This window comes from Giraffa tippelskirchi, chromosome 4, assembly GCF_054371585.1.
Source record: "Giraffa tippelskirchi isolate mGirTip1 chromosome 4, T2T-mGirTip1v1.2.pri, whole genome shotgun sequence".
NCBI lineage: Eukaryota > Metazoa > Chordata > Mammalia > Artiodactyla > Giraffidae > Giraffa > Giraffa tippelskirchi.
Genome location: NC_137278.1, coordinates 162469076 through 162482935, shown reverse-complemented (window position 1 = coordinate 162482935; position 13860 = coordinate 162469076). Strand labels below are relative to the sequence as shown.

The following is a 13860-nucleotide window of genomic DNA, read 5'->3' as shown; positions in this document are numbered from 1 at the left end:
ACTCCCATTTCCCTGACTGGCACAAGCAAGGTGATATCATAATTCAAGGTCAGGTTCTGCAATCTCTGGAAGAAGAATAATTATAACAACAAGCATTGCTTAGACATGCACTCCTCAACCTGCCCCTCATGGCCCATCCAGACAGACAGTCCCTTTGCTAGGATTAGCAGAGCATACTAGCAGGCAGGGTAATCAAAAGCATCATATGTATCATTGGTTGTATTCCATATTTCCTCCACAAAGTATGTCAGTGGCATTTTCTGTCCTCTTCTGAGTAATTTCTAATTAGTCAGCTTGGTACCCTAAGAAGACAGCATCAAGAAAGATAGAAAAGCGGCCTTAGGAAGAAAAATGTAATCTCTCTGAAGGATGAAGTTGTTTCTCAGGAGTGTTTGCGAGTGACAGACTTTCTTTAAAGATACCACTCGATGATTCCTCTTATTCTATGAGAAGAAACGACAACAAAATTTCAGAAGACCCAGCTAAAAATATTCCATGTGCATAAATTTATTTTAAATTTTATTGCATCACATTATACAAGCATTAAACATGGCTTCACGTTGATGACTATTTAAATGTGAAAATCCATCATTCATGTCAGTACCTTTTGGCTATTTACAATTAAGGAAGTTCTATGTACTTTATATATCTCTGTATTTGTATGTACATATGTAAGAATATATGACTATACATATGTACACACAGAAATACATCTATGGCCATACACATAGCTATAGATATGTCATATATAATAATCTCCTCAGAAAGATCTGAAATTAAAAAAAGAAAAAGTTGTAAACAGGGTCTTGTTTGTTTTGTTTGATGACATGGAATTAGGACCATATGATGACATTCTAGGAATGTGTCCAGGTGTCCGAATACCCTTTTTAGCCCAGTGTCTGTAAAATTCACATGGGTTAGAATGCAAAAAAGATAGCAAACAGGCTGAAAAACAGGCCCAGTATACAAGTTCCCCTTGGTTTTAAAAACTTGAGAATGTAACTGCCCATGATGTGCATGCTTGCTTGGTCAAGAATGGTCTGTGGATAGATAGCATTTGTGTGCTGGGCTGCAATGTGACTTCACAGCAGCGTGGTTTCCCAGGCAGTCCTTTCAGGGTGCTGACCTCTCTGCTGCTGCCAACCTCGGCGACATGCACTGCGGTTGCATTATAGTCATTCACTTGAATGTGCTTTTGCACAGCCGGGAGAAGTAAACAAGAATTCAGGTCCTAGGCCTGGAAATGAACGATTATCTGGAAAAAAAGGAGAAAGTATTAAGATTCTAAGTATACATGATGGCTGAAAGGACAGAATGTGCAATGGTCTATACTTGTTAGCATGAAATCAAAGATATTCAAGGAATCTATAATCCTGAACCAAGTCAGGTAGGGCACAAACATTACTGTGTCCACTTTACAGATGAACAGATGGAGGCACAGTCTGGAGGAAGGTGGCTTCCTGCCAACTGTTGGGAAAATAGAGACAAAGACTACGCTTTCAAGAAAAATTGAGAAATGGCCTCTTTGGAGAGAAAGCAAATCAAATGATGAGGCCAGAAGGAACTCCCAGCTCCCAAGCGTGAAGGGCCCTGCAGTGCAGAGTAGCCCTGGGGTGTGAGGTGGGGATAATCCACAGCAGCACCTTGGTCTCTGGACCCTGAAGCAGTTTTTTCTTCACTAATGTCTGCCTTCTACTCCAACTCAAGACGTCTAGATGATCAGCCTTTCTCCTCTGAGAGCTGACCAGAGCCAGAGAAAAGTGGTAAAAATGGTGCGTGGGCCAGGGAGTTGAAGCAAATTATAGAATCCCAGAAGGTTAAAGCCAGATAGGCTCTTAAAGGATTGTTTAGTCCAACTCCTTTTTTGTTGCAAATGTGGAAACTGAATCCACAAGAATGCTCCAACTCAGGCCAGAGAATGGAAAAGCCAGATCTGCAATCCACGGGACTAGAACACGGTGCTCAGCCACAGTGCAAATCCCATATAGTATTCTAGAGCACTTTGTTTTGTACATGTCTCACATATTTTGCCTTATTTGAGCTGTATATTAGTTCCACCAAATAAGCAGACTCAGAAAAGTGAAATTTTCCTGAACTCACATAGCCAAATGACAGCTGGGGAAAATGGCAAAATTACTAAGTAGCAAAACATTTCTTGTCTTTAGTGAAGTCCAGGGCTACTTTTGGAATTGAGGGCAGAACCAGTGTTCAGCATCTATGTTGTTGTTATTCAGTTGCTCAGTTGTGTCCAACTCTTTGTGACCCCTTAGACTGCAGCACGCCAGGTTTGTCCTTTACCATCTCCTAGAGCTTGCTCAAACTCATGTCCATTGAGTCGGTAATGCCATCCAACCATCTTGTCCTCTGTTGTTCCCTTCTCCTCCTGCCTTCAATCTTTCCCAGCATCAGGGTCTTTTCTAATAAGTCAGCTCTTCGCACCAGGTGGCCAAAGTATTGGAGCTTCAACATCAGTGCTTCCAATGAATATTCAGGACTGATTTCCTTTAGGATGGACTGGTTTGATCTCCTTGCAGTCCAAGGTACTCTCAAGAGTCTTCTCCAACACCACAGTTCAAAAGCATCAATTCTTCGGTGCTCAGTTTTCTTTATGGTCCAACACTCACATCCATACATGACTACTGGAAAAACCATAGCTTTGACTAGATGGACCTTTGTTGGCAAAGTAATGTCTCTGCTTTTTAATATGCTGTCCTGGTTGGTCATAGCTTTTCTTCCAAAGAGCAGGCGTCTTTTAATTTCATGGCTGCAGTTACTGTCCATAGTGATTTTGGAGCCCAAGAAAATAAAGTCTGTCACCTTTTCCAGTCCTGTGACCACTGCTGAGTTTTCCAAATTTGCTGGCATATTCAATGCAGCGCTTTAATAGAATCATCTTTTAGGATTTGAAATAGCTCAGTTGGAATTCCATCACCTCCACTAGCTTTGTTCATAGCAATGCTTCCTAAGGCCCACTTGACTTCGCACTCCAGGACATCTGGCTCTAGGTGAGTGATCACACCATTGTGATTATCTGGGTCATGAAGATCTTTTTTGCGTAGTTCTTCTGTGTATTCTTGCCACCTCTTCTTAATATCTTCTGCTTCTGTTAGGTCCATACCATTTCTGTCCTTTATTGTGCCCATCTTTGCATGAAATGTTCCCTTGGTATCTCTAATTTTCTTGAAGAGATCTCTATCTCTAGTCTTTACCATTCTGTTGTTTTCCTCTATTTCTCTGCATTGTTCACTGAGGAAGGCTTTTTTTTTTTTTTTAATCTCTCCTTGCTATTCTTTGGAATTCTGCATTCTGATGGGTATATCTTTTCCTTTTATCCTTTGCCTTTCCCATCTCTGCTTTTCTCAACTATTTGTAAGGCCTCCAAATTTTCAAAGTTAGTCTCCAAACAAGTGGAGAGAGAAAGGAAGGCAAAACAAATGCTGCAACATTAGCTTCACAGAGTATCAGAACTGAGGGCTCATCTTATCACTGAAGAAACTGAGGCCCAGAAAAGCAAAGTGACTTGTCCAAAGACACACAGATAGTAACTGCCTTGCCAGAAAGGTTTCAGAAGAACTTTTGCATAAGATATATGGGACCATCATGGAATTTTCTTAAGTGTAATGCACCTGACCTTTAAAAGTGCACATTTAATTGATAAAGTCTTTATTGAATTTTTTACAATATTGCTTTTATTTTTTTATATTTTGTTTTTTTGGCCACAAGGCATGTGGGATCTTAGCTCCCTGACAGAGAATGGAACCTGCATTCCTTGCATTGGCAGGTAAAGGTTTTAACCACTGGACTGCCAAGGAAAAGCCCCTAAATGTGAATTTATTTAATAGGTGCTGTGTGCTTAACACTACACTGACCAGTTGGAAGAACTGATTACAATCCATAGGGACTTTCCTAAAGATGCTTACAATTGTGTTGGGGAAGCCTAATAACTGTTTGAAAATCACAAATTAATAACACATATCAATATCTGTCAATACATGTGGTATTGATGCAGGAACCAGAGATGTTTATCAGGAGTGAGTCTCTGTGGGCTGATGAGTCTGGGGAGACCTTTTTAGAAGGTGTGGCGTGACATGGGTCAACCTGGGAAGAAATGATGCTTGGGTGATGGAGGGGAGGCCATTGTGGGTGAGATGAAAGGGTGATTTAATATCCCCAGGGTAACCTGCCCCTTCTTGCTGATGAAAGAGAACAGCCAGACCGGAGTGGATGTGGTATTGGGGCAAGGTTATTTTGGGGGACACATAGGCCAGCCTGGGAAGATCTTGGCTGTCAGGCCAGAGTGTGACACGGAGGCAGAGAAGAGCTGCAGGAATTGTGCGCAAAGGGAAGATTAGGTTAAATTTCCGATTAAAGTAAGAAATAAGCTGGTTTTAGAAGTTTCTAAAGGATTATTTACTACTGGAGTTCCCTAGTGGCTCAATTGGTAAAGAATCTGCCTGCAATGCAGACCTGGCTTCAGTCCCTGGGTCAGAAAGATCCCCTGGAGAAGGAAATGGCAACCCACTCCAGTACTCATGCCTGGAGAATTCCATGGGCAGAGGAGCCTGGCTGGCATGGTCCATGGGATCACAAAGAGTCGGACATGACTGTGCGACTAACTTTAAAGGATTTATTTTCATCCCTATCAAGAGAACAGTGGCAAGTTCTGTTTCAAGGAGTTAAAAGCGCCCCTCCCAGACAAGGAGCGATTTCAGACCGTGAACGTACCTCTCACCGACCTGGTCACGGCCACTCATTGTGGTGTGCTTTTCCATTTTTCTTCCTCTCCTTTCGTTCCTTCTGGAGACGCTCCAGTTCCGCTTCGTACATCATCTCCTGAATCAAGTACTTCTCTCTTCTCATTCGATCCCTTAGATCTTTTGGGAGGTCTGGGATCAGATATGAAATGAGGTGCTTTATACAAAACACGAGGTGCTAAAAACACAGGGGAGAATACAGCAGAGTCAGGTCTACCGTGCAGCCTGAACTGAAAGAGCTCTGGGAGCTAGTCAAGATCAGGGATGTGGAGCCTCTGGAGTTTCTGGAAAGTGGGATGAAGCCGGGGGTGTGTGTGTGAGGAGAGAAAGTCACAGGGTAGGCGAGGACTGAACCTGGAGGGATGGTACCACATGGGAAATGAGGATTCAGGAAAGAAGGTGGAGCAGCAATGGCCAGAGAGTGCAAAGGAGAGCCGGAAGCAAGTGCCACGGAAGCAGAGGCCAGGTCTGAATCCCAGCTCCACTGTTAGCACTTAAGACAGTTTACCTGAGGATAAGTCACTCTGAACCTCAATTCCTTCACCCACAAAGTGGGTGTTATTGTAATAATTGTAAGAAAACATTTTAAAAGGCTCCACAGATGGCAAAATACTTTATTGTGATGGTCTGGCACCAAACCTGAAATATCTCTGAGGTATGCCTGTATAGGAACTTTTAGTCTGAGCCAAGAGGCAGCCTTCATGTGCATTAATCTGGCTTTAATATATTTAACGAGAGATGAAATTTCCATTTTGGGATACAGTTATGGGAATGCAAACTATTTTTAGTACAATTTTCTTAAAGACTAGGAGAAAACAGAAGATGTAATTTTATTGACAGATAATACAGGCATAATCTACTAGGTAGATTATACTTTATAAGTTCATAAGTAATGTCATGATGATGCATAACCAGAGGCTGCCACTTGTAGCAGTCATTTCAGTGTTTTCTAAACACTGTCCCTGAACATCAGAAGCATCTTGGAGGACTGTGAAAAGCAAATCGCAGGCATGATGTATCAGAATCTCTGGGAATGGGGATGGAAAAATGGCAATTTTCCTGAATTTTAAGAACCACAGCCCTAGAATATTAAACTTAGGACCAGAGATTCCTGACTTATCCATTAACAATCAACAGTGGACTTTCAAATATTTCTTAGAAAATTCAAGTACTTTAATTAAAGAGAAGAAAATGAGAAAAAGATTGCACAGTATTACTTATCCTGCTTCTAGACAATACATAATCACATTGAAAGTTCTTGTAACTTACATTCATCCATTACTTCTATTTACTTCATTAGGTCAAAGGAAATCAAGGAATTGGGTGAGAAAAGTTACCTCGAACACAATGATAAAAGCCAGTCGGGCTGCTAGGACGTGCCAGAACTGTAGTGTGTAGCCGTAGGGCACCAGTGAATGAGGAGGGTCACGGTAGTCTCGGTATCTATAAACATACAGGAGAATCTTACATTCCAAATTATGATTTTCCTGCCTCCCAAATCTCTTCTCCCTACTATGTAACCCTCGTTCATGGGAGACAAGTATACAAAGTTTCTGTATACTAGACATCTGTGGTTTTGCATCTCTTCTTCTGGTGAAAGACTCTCTTCTCTGGGGAATCATCCCTGCGGGCTGGTCAGGGTTTGCCTCTTCCCTGATCCCAGCTCAGAAGATGAATCAGACCTGGTCAGTGAAACTCATTACCAGGTCTTCTGCTAAGAATGATCACTTAGTGAATTATTACTAAGTCCACAGAAAGTAAAAGCCTGGAGCTTCTGGTGGGCGTCACAGATGTGTGTGAAGCCAGCCTGCTTGAGAATGCAGTCAATATAACACAGCAGAGCCAGCACAAAGGCAGTCTCTTGCTGACACTGCTGGAGGGTTGGAATCTAGTCATTGCTGCTGCTACTGCTAAATCGCTTCAGTCGTGTCCGACTCTGTGCGACCCCATAGATGGCAGCCCACCAGGCTCTCCCGTCCCTGGGATTCTCCAGGCAAGAATACTGGAGTGGGTTGCCATTTCCTTCTCCAATGCATGAAAGTGAAAAGTGAAAGTGAAGTTGCTCAGTCGTGTCCGACTCTTAGCGACCCTATGGTCTGCAGCCTACCAGGCTTCTCCACCCTGGGATTTTCCAGGCAAGAGTACTGGAGTGGGGTGCCATTGCCTTCTCTGATCTAGTCATTAATAACGTTAATATCATTAACAACCTCTGGGTCACCGGAACCAGTGGATTTCTGTTTAAGTCAGTTTATGCTGGGTTTATACTGGGTTTCTGTCACTTGCCACTAAAGAGTCCTTCCTAATATATGCTCCACCTGTAACTTCCGTGAATATTATGAACTAAGTGCCAAGTCTTATCCTAGGAACTTAAATCCTTGTGACTACACTTTATCCTTTACTATCCATTAGTACCATTACATGGGAAAACTAAGAAGTGACTGTCATCGCCTTAGTGTTTTCATGTGTTTTGAATGTTCTTTTCATTAGCTTCAGAAATGTGAAAAGATCTAGAAATACTAGTTTTTACAACAGGTCTGCTGTGTAGACATACCAGATTTCCTTTGTCTGAATAAAAATTATGATTGCCTAGGTTCTTATATGACAGTACAGGAGTCGGACACGACTGAGCGACTTCACTTTCACTTTTCCCTTTCATGCACTGGAGAAGGAAATGGCAACCCACTCCAGTGTTCTCGCCTGGAGAATCCCGGGGATGGCGGAGCCTGGTGGGCTCCCGTCTATGGGGTCACACAGAGTCGGACACGACTGGAGCGACTTAGCAGCAGCAGCAGCAACTTAAGGTTGGCACTAATTGTATATGAGGATATAGGGCACTTCCTATGCAGAGCATCGTTGAAAAGTATCAGACTACAAAAATAAGAGCTGTGACTATTACAATCATCAATACAATCATCTTAATTATTATTAGTGTCTATGGAATGTAGTAGTATTGTACTATGATTATTTTGCCAATAAAGTGATATTTTTGATGAGTACTTGCTACTGAAATTAAGAATGAATCTGTTTATCTCTGAAAGCTTCACTAAGCATTATACCCTCCATGTTGCAGCACATGGTGAAATTTCATTATTTTTTATGGCTGAGTAATATTTCATTGTGTGTGTGTATGTGCACATGTATCTATCTAATTGCATATCACATATTCATCTCTTGATGGATGCTTAGGTTGATTCTATATTTTGGCTATTGTAGATAATGTTACTATGAACATTGAGGTGCGTATATTTTTTTTGCCTCTTTATTTTTTTAAATGTTTAATTGGAGGATAATTGCTTTACAATGTTGTATTGGTTTCTACATATATCCTTTCTAATTAGTGTTTTTATTTTCTTTGGATATATATCCATCTGCTTAGTGAAGTAAGTCAGAGAAAAATACCTTATGTTTTCTTTTACATGTGCAATATAAGAAATAAAACAAATGTAACAAAAGCAGACTCATAGATACAGATAACAAACTAGTGGTTTCTAACAGGGAGAGGGCTGTGGGGAGGGCCAAGACAGGGGAAGGGGATTAAGAGGTACAAAGACTAGGTATAAAGTAAATAAGACACAAGATGTAATATACAGCACAGGAAATATAACCAGTATTTTATAATAATTTTAAATAGAGGATAATCTACAAAAATATCAAATCATTGTGTTGTACACCTGAAAATAATAAAACACTGTAAGTCACTATACTGCAGAAAAATTAATGAGTCTGTTAGTGCCTGCAAACTTGATTCTCCCTATGATGGTGAGGATTCAGTAAGATTAAATAATCTGTTACTGCCATAGGTCCAATAACAATGCCTGAAATTTTAGGAAGAATAATTTTATTTAAGATTAAAGGTTTGCATAGACTATTGTAACATCCTTTTAGTTTTTGCAGAGCACTTTGTCTTTAGCTACACATATTTCAAATACAGTCCAAGTCAACATTCTAGAAGAAAAACAGCAGTGTGCTTTTTATTATACACAGCTAATTACTGGACAAAAGTATATATAAGAGGAGTGAGCCTATATTGTTTCAAGAGTCACCTTCATTGACCTCTTAAACTTTTTCCACAATGGTGTTCACTAGAAAAGGAAGTTCTTTTCAGGACCCACTGGTCTCTTTCCTATTTATGCCTCTTCTCTGCTCTTGTCTTTTGCCCTTTGTTTTGCCTGCTCTATTTTGTAGCTTCTCAGACCTTGTTTGGGTTTTCATTTGAAGAATTTTGACAAATCTCTTCTTCTCCAGATACCTTCTAAACTTGCTGAGTAGAAAATCATGGCTTTTCCTTGATTTTTGTGGACCATTTTCCTTGACTATTTCCATAAAATACAATTCAGATGTATCATTTTTAAAGATTTATTTATTTTACTTTTTGGCTGCTCTGGGTCTTCATTGCCGCATGTGGGCTTTCTCTAGTTGTGGAGAGTGGAGGCTACTCTTCCTTGTAGGGCATGGACTTCTCATGGTGGTGGCTTCTCTTATTGTGGAGCACAGGCTCTAGGCAGGCTTAGTGGTTGTGGCTCAGGGGCTCTAGAGCACAATCTTAGTTGTGGCACATGGGCTTAGTTGCTCCGCAGCATGTGGGATCTTCTCATACTAGGGATCATTCCCCATGTCCCTTGCATTGCAAGGCAGATTCTATTTATTCAGACTGTGAGTCATATGTGCCCATTTGTGATAGATCACAGAGTTCTGTTAACCTGTACCCAGAGGAACACAACATGTCTACATGGCCACTTAGGTTCTAAGAACAAGAATCAGAAGTTGTGAAATTCTTAGGAAGTTCGTTTTCAGAAGCAGCAGATTTCTGGCTTCCAACTCTCTTAAGCCATCGTCAAGTTTCTCTCTAGAAATTTCTTCTTGCTACCCTAAGGGAATTAAAACTCAGTGGTAGCAACGTGTTTGTCATCTTCTTTGCTGCCTGCAACTGTCTCCAGAATTATGCATTAGAAAGTATACTAGAACCATGCTCGAGGTTTGCCTGACTAAATGATGCACAAAGCATCTCTGGACATGAGCTTTCCCTTTCAACAAACTTAGGGGTCTGTCTCACCCTGCTCTAAAATTTTGCACCCACTCTTTTCTTCTATGAGCTTGCGAATGACTGTAAGTGGAGCTCTCAGTTCACACTCCAGCACCTACCCCTGATCTCCTTGCTTTTTCCTCTTAACAGATGTTTTGGAGAGGGCTGTGCTCAGATGTCATTTGTGTCCCACGTCTTTGTTTTTGATGCAGAGTCTAATCTTTCTTTTGCAAAATGGTTGGGTACATGTTCTCTGGCACTTGTATCAATACAAAGACAACACTTCCTTGCCCTTCTGTAGAAACAACCAGGAAACTAAGTCTCAAACTAATAAATCAGTGTCATTCTTCTGATCTTTTAGCCTCAGTTCAGTTCAGTTCAGTTCAGTCGCTCAGTCGTGGCCGACTCTTTGCGACCCCATGAACTGCAGCACGCCAGGCCTCCCTGTCCATCACCAACTCCCGGAGTCTACCCAAACCCATGTTCATCGAGTTGGTGATGCCATCCAACCATCTCATCCTCTGTCGTCCCCTTCTCCTCCTGCCCCCAATCCTACCCAGCATTAGGGTCTTTTCCAATGAGTCAACACTTCGCATGAGATGGCCAAAGTATTGGAGTTTCAGCTTCAACATCAGACCTTCCAATGAACACCCAGGATTGATCTCCTTTAGGATGGATTGATTGGATCTCCTTGCAGTCCAAGGGACTCTCAAGAGTCTTCTCCAACACCACAGTTCAAAAGCATCAATTCTGCAGTGCTCAGGTTTCTTCACCGTCCAACTCTCACATCCATACATGTCCGCTGGAAAAACCATAGCCTTGACTAGATGGACTTTTGTTGGCAAAGTAATGTCTCTGCTTTTAAATATGCTATCTAGGTTGGCCATAACCTTCCTTTTAGCCTAGTACCTTCCAAGACATTAAACAGTCCAGTAATGTTAACATGTAGAGGAATTTTCCCAAGTGAGTCAGAATTTTCTTTTTGAAAGTAAAGCTTTAAGTTTCTTGGTTTCAACTTTACACATAGGAAAGGCAGGATGTTCCCTTTTAAGTTAGCATATTCTCTAAAGCTGCTTTTATTTCTCAGGAAATGGATGGTTAGCTTGCAAATATTATTTTTCTAGCACCAGGTATCTTCTATAAATAGTTAATTCATTCCCATTTTTTTGTGACTGTGAAAATAAAAACATGTATGTTTAAAAGAATGATAAGTGAAACTCATCCAAGTTAAAACAGTGTGGTCAGTGTCTTACTGTCAATGCCAGACACCCCGAGAGGAGACAACTGTTGCAGTTTTCTGCTTTTCTATATAATTATGCTACTCATGCAAGTGTTGGAGAAGGCAATGGCACCCCACTCCAGTACTCTTGCCTGGAAACTCCCATGGACGGAGGAGCCTGGTGGGCGGCAGTCCATGGGGTCGCGAAGAGTCGGACACGACTGAGCGACTTCACTTTCACTTTTCGCTTTCATGCATTGGAGAAGGAAATGGCAACCCACTCCAGTGTTCTTGCCTGGAGAATCTCAGGGACGGTGGATCCGGGTGGGCTGCAGTCTATGGGGTCGCACAGAGTTGGACACGACTGAAGCGAGTTAGCAGCAGCAGCATGCAAGTGTGCCTAAATACAGCAGTGCTTAGTTTTATCTACTTTGAATTCTGTACCTCAAAATGCTTCACTGTCAATACCAAACACCCCAAGAGGTGACAACTGTTGTAATTTTCTGCTTTTCTTTATAATTAAGCTACTCATGCAAGTGTTCCTAAATACAGCAGTGCTTAGTTTTATCTGTTTTGAATTCTATATAAATGGAATCATACTGTATGTTTTATTTTGCGATTAAATCTTTATTACATAACTTAAGTTTTGAGTTCTCAATTCTATTCCATTTTCTATGCAGATGTTAAACAACACACTGATATAGTTACTGTAATTTTATACTGTGTCTAATGTAAGGTAAATCTCCACTTTATTGTTCTTCAAAAATATCTTGACTGTTCTTCATTCTCTGCATTTCTTTATAACATTACTTTTGCCCTCAGATGCAGAGAATTGGCCTAATTATGATTCTTAGTTTTTATAACTAATCTTATTTGTCCATTCATGTTCTTCATTTCTCTAACTTTTATGTTTATGTATTTAATACTGTAATAACCTGTCTCTTGAGAAACCTGTATGCAGATCAGGAAGCAACAGTTAGAACTGGACATGGAACAACAGACTGGTTCCAAATAGGAAAAGGAGTACATCAAGGCTGTATATTGTCACCCTGCTTATTTAACTTATATGCAGAGTACATCATGAGAAACGCTGGGCTGGAAGAAACACAAGCTGGAATCAAGATTGCCGGGAGAAATATCAATAACCTCAGATATGCGGATGACACCACCCTTATGGCAGAAAGTGAAGAACTAAAGAGCCTCTTGATGAAGGTGAAAGAGGAGAGTGAAAAAGTTGTCTTAAAGCTCAACGTTCAGAAAACTAAGATCATGGCATCTGGTCGCATCACTCCATGGGAAATAGATGGGGAAACAGTGGAAACAGTGTCAGACTTTATTTTTTTGGGCTCCAGAATCACTGCTGATGGTGACTGCAGCCATGAAATTAAAAGACGCTTACTCCTTGGAAGGAAGGTTATGGCCAACCTAGATAGCATATTTAAAAGCAGAGACATTACTTTGCCAACAAAAGTCCGTCTAGTCAAGGCTATGGTTTTTCCAGTGGTCATGTATGGATGTGAGAGCTGGACGGTGAAGAAAGCTGAGTGCCGAAGAATTGATGCTTTTGAACTGTGGTGTTGGAGAAGACTCTTGAGAGTCCCTTGGACTGCAAGGAGATCCAATCAATCCATCCTAAAAGAGATCAATCCTGGGTGTTCATTGGAAGGTCTGATGTTGAAGCTGAAACTCCAATACTTTGGCCATCTCATGCGAAGTGTTGACTCATTGGAAAAGACCCTAATGCTGGGTAGGATTGGGGGCGGGAGGAGAAGGGGACAACAGAGGATGAGATGGTTGGATGGCATCACCGACTCGATGGACATGGGTTTGGGTAGACTCCGAGAGTTGGTGATGGACAGAGAGGCCTGGCGTGCTGCAATTCATGGGGTCGCAAAGAGTCGGACACGACTGAGCGACTGAACTGAACTGAACTGTAGTAACACAATGAATGCTCATAAATCCTCCATGCAATCTAAGAATTAAAACATTACTGGCAACTTTTATCTACCTCTGGGCTTCTCCTTCATCTCATCTCCTTGCTTCCCTTATCCTGAACTTCATTTTTATCATTAACATGTAGTTTTGTAGGTATATGTATATTCGTCTCAATGATATTGTTCAGTTTAGTTTGTTTTGAATTCTCTAGAAAGTATGCTATCCTGTATGTAGTCTTCTGAGACTTTCTTTTTTTCCACCATTGTACTACTAAGATTTATCTGTGCTGTTGCATGTGGACATTGCTGTATAGCAGACTGTAGTATGAATATTGTTGTCTTATGTAGTATGTGTTTAGATTTATATTCACAAGCTGGTAATTTCTCTATTTTTTTTCAGATTCCCTAAGCATCAAAGTTTTGAAAAATAAAGCTTAAGTCTACCTAGTTCAGCAAATACATTTTGGGTAAAAGTTGGTTGCAGTGCTCTGCACAGCACTCTGGGTTCTGCTTTTATTTATTTATTTTCTGGTGATGAGAACTTTTAAGATCTACTTCCTCTGCAACTTTATTATTAATACTATTAATTTTTTGCTGCACTGGGTCTTCACAGCAGCGGACAGGCTTTTTCTAGTTGCAGTGGGATCACACCCACATCCCCTGCACTGGATGGTAGATTCTCAACCACTGGACCACTAGAGAAGTCCCTGCAACTTTTTAAAATTGAAGTATAGTTGATTGACCATATCATGTTAGCTTCAGATGGAGAGCACAGAGATTCAGAAGATACACACACACACACATATATAAATATCAGATTTTGTAATAATTCTTACAGGTTTTATGAAATATTGAATATAGTTCCCTGTGCTATACAGTGGATCCTTAATGATTATCTATTTTATATATAATAGTGTGATTACCTATTTT

General features: G+C 40.9%; 1 protein-coding gene across 20 annotated transcripts in view; it reads right to left on the bottom strand.

The window, feature by feature from the left end:
* Positions 1-491: 491 nt before the first annotated feature.
* The window catches only part of ANO4 (anoctamin 4), a 419392-nt gene continuing 406023 nt past the window's right edge, over positions 492-13860 (bottom strand). For 19 of the 20 annotated variants that reach the window (XM_081595414.1, XM_081595415.1, XM_081595416.1 and 16 more), the window contains 3 exons: positions 6092-6197; positions 4726-4932; positions 492-1255 (listed from right to left, as the gene is read on the bottom strand). In XM_081595414.1, coding sequence (XP_081451540.1) covers positions 4741-4932; positions 6092-6197 — 298 coding nt within the window. In that variant the 3' untranslated portion in view covers positions 492-1255; positions 4726-4740. The remainder of the gene's footprint in view (positions 1256-4725; positions 4933-6091; positions 6198-13860) is intronic. The other variant, XM_081595428.1, reaches the window with a different exon arrangement.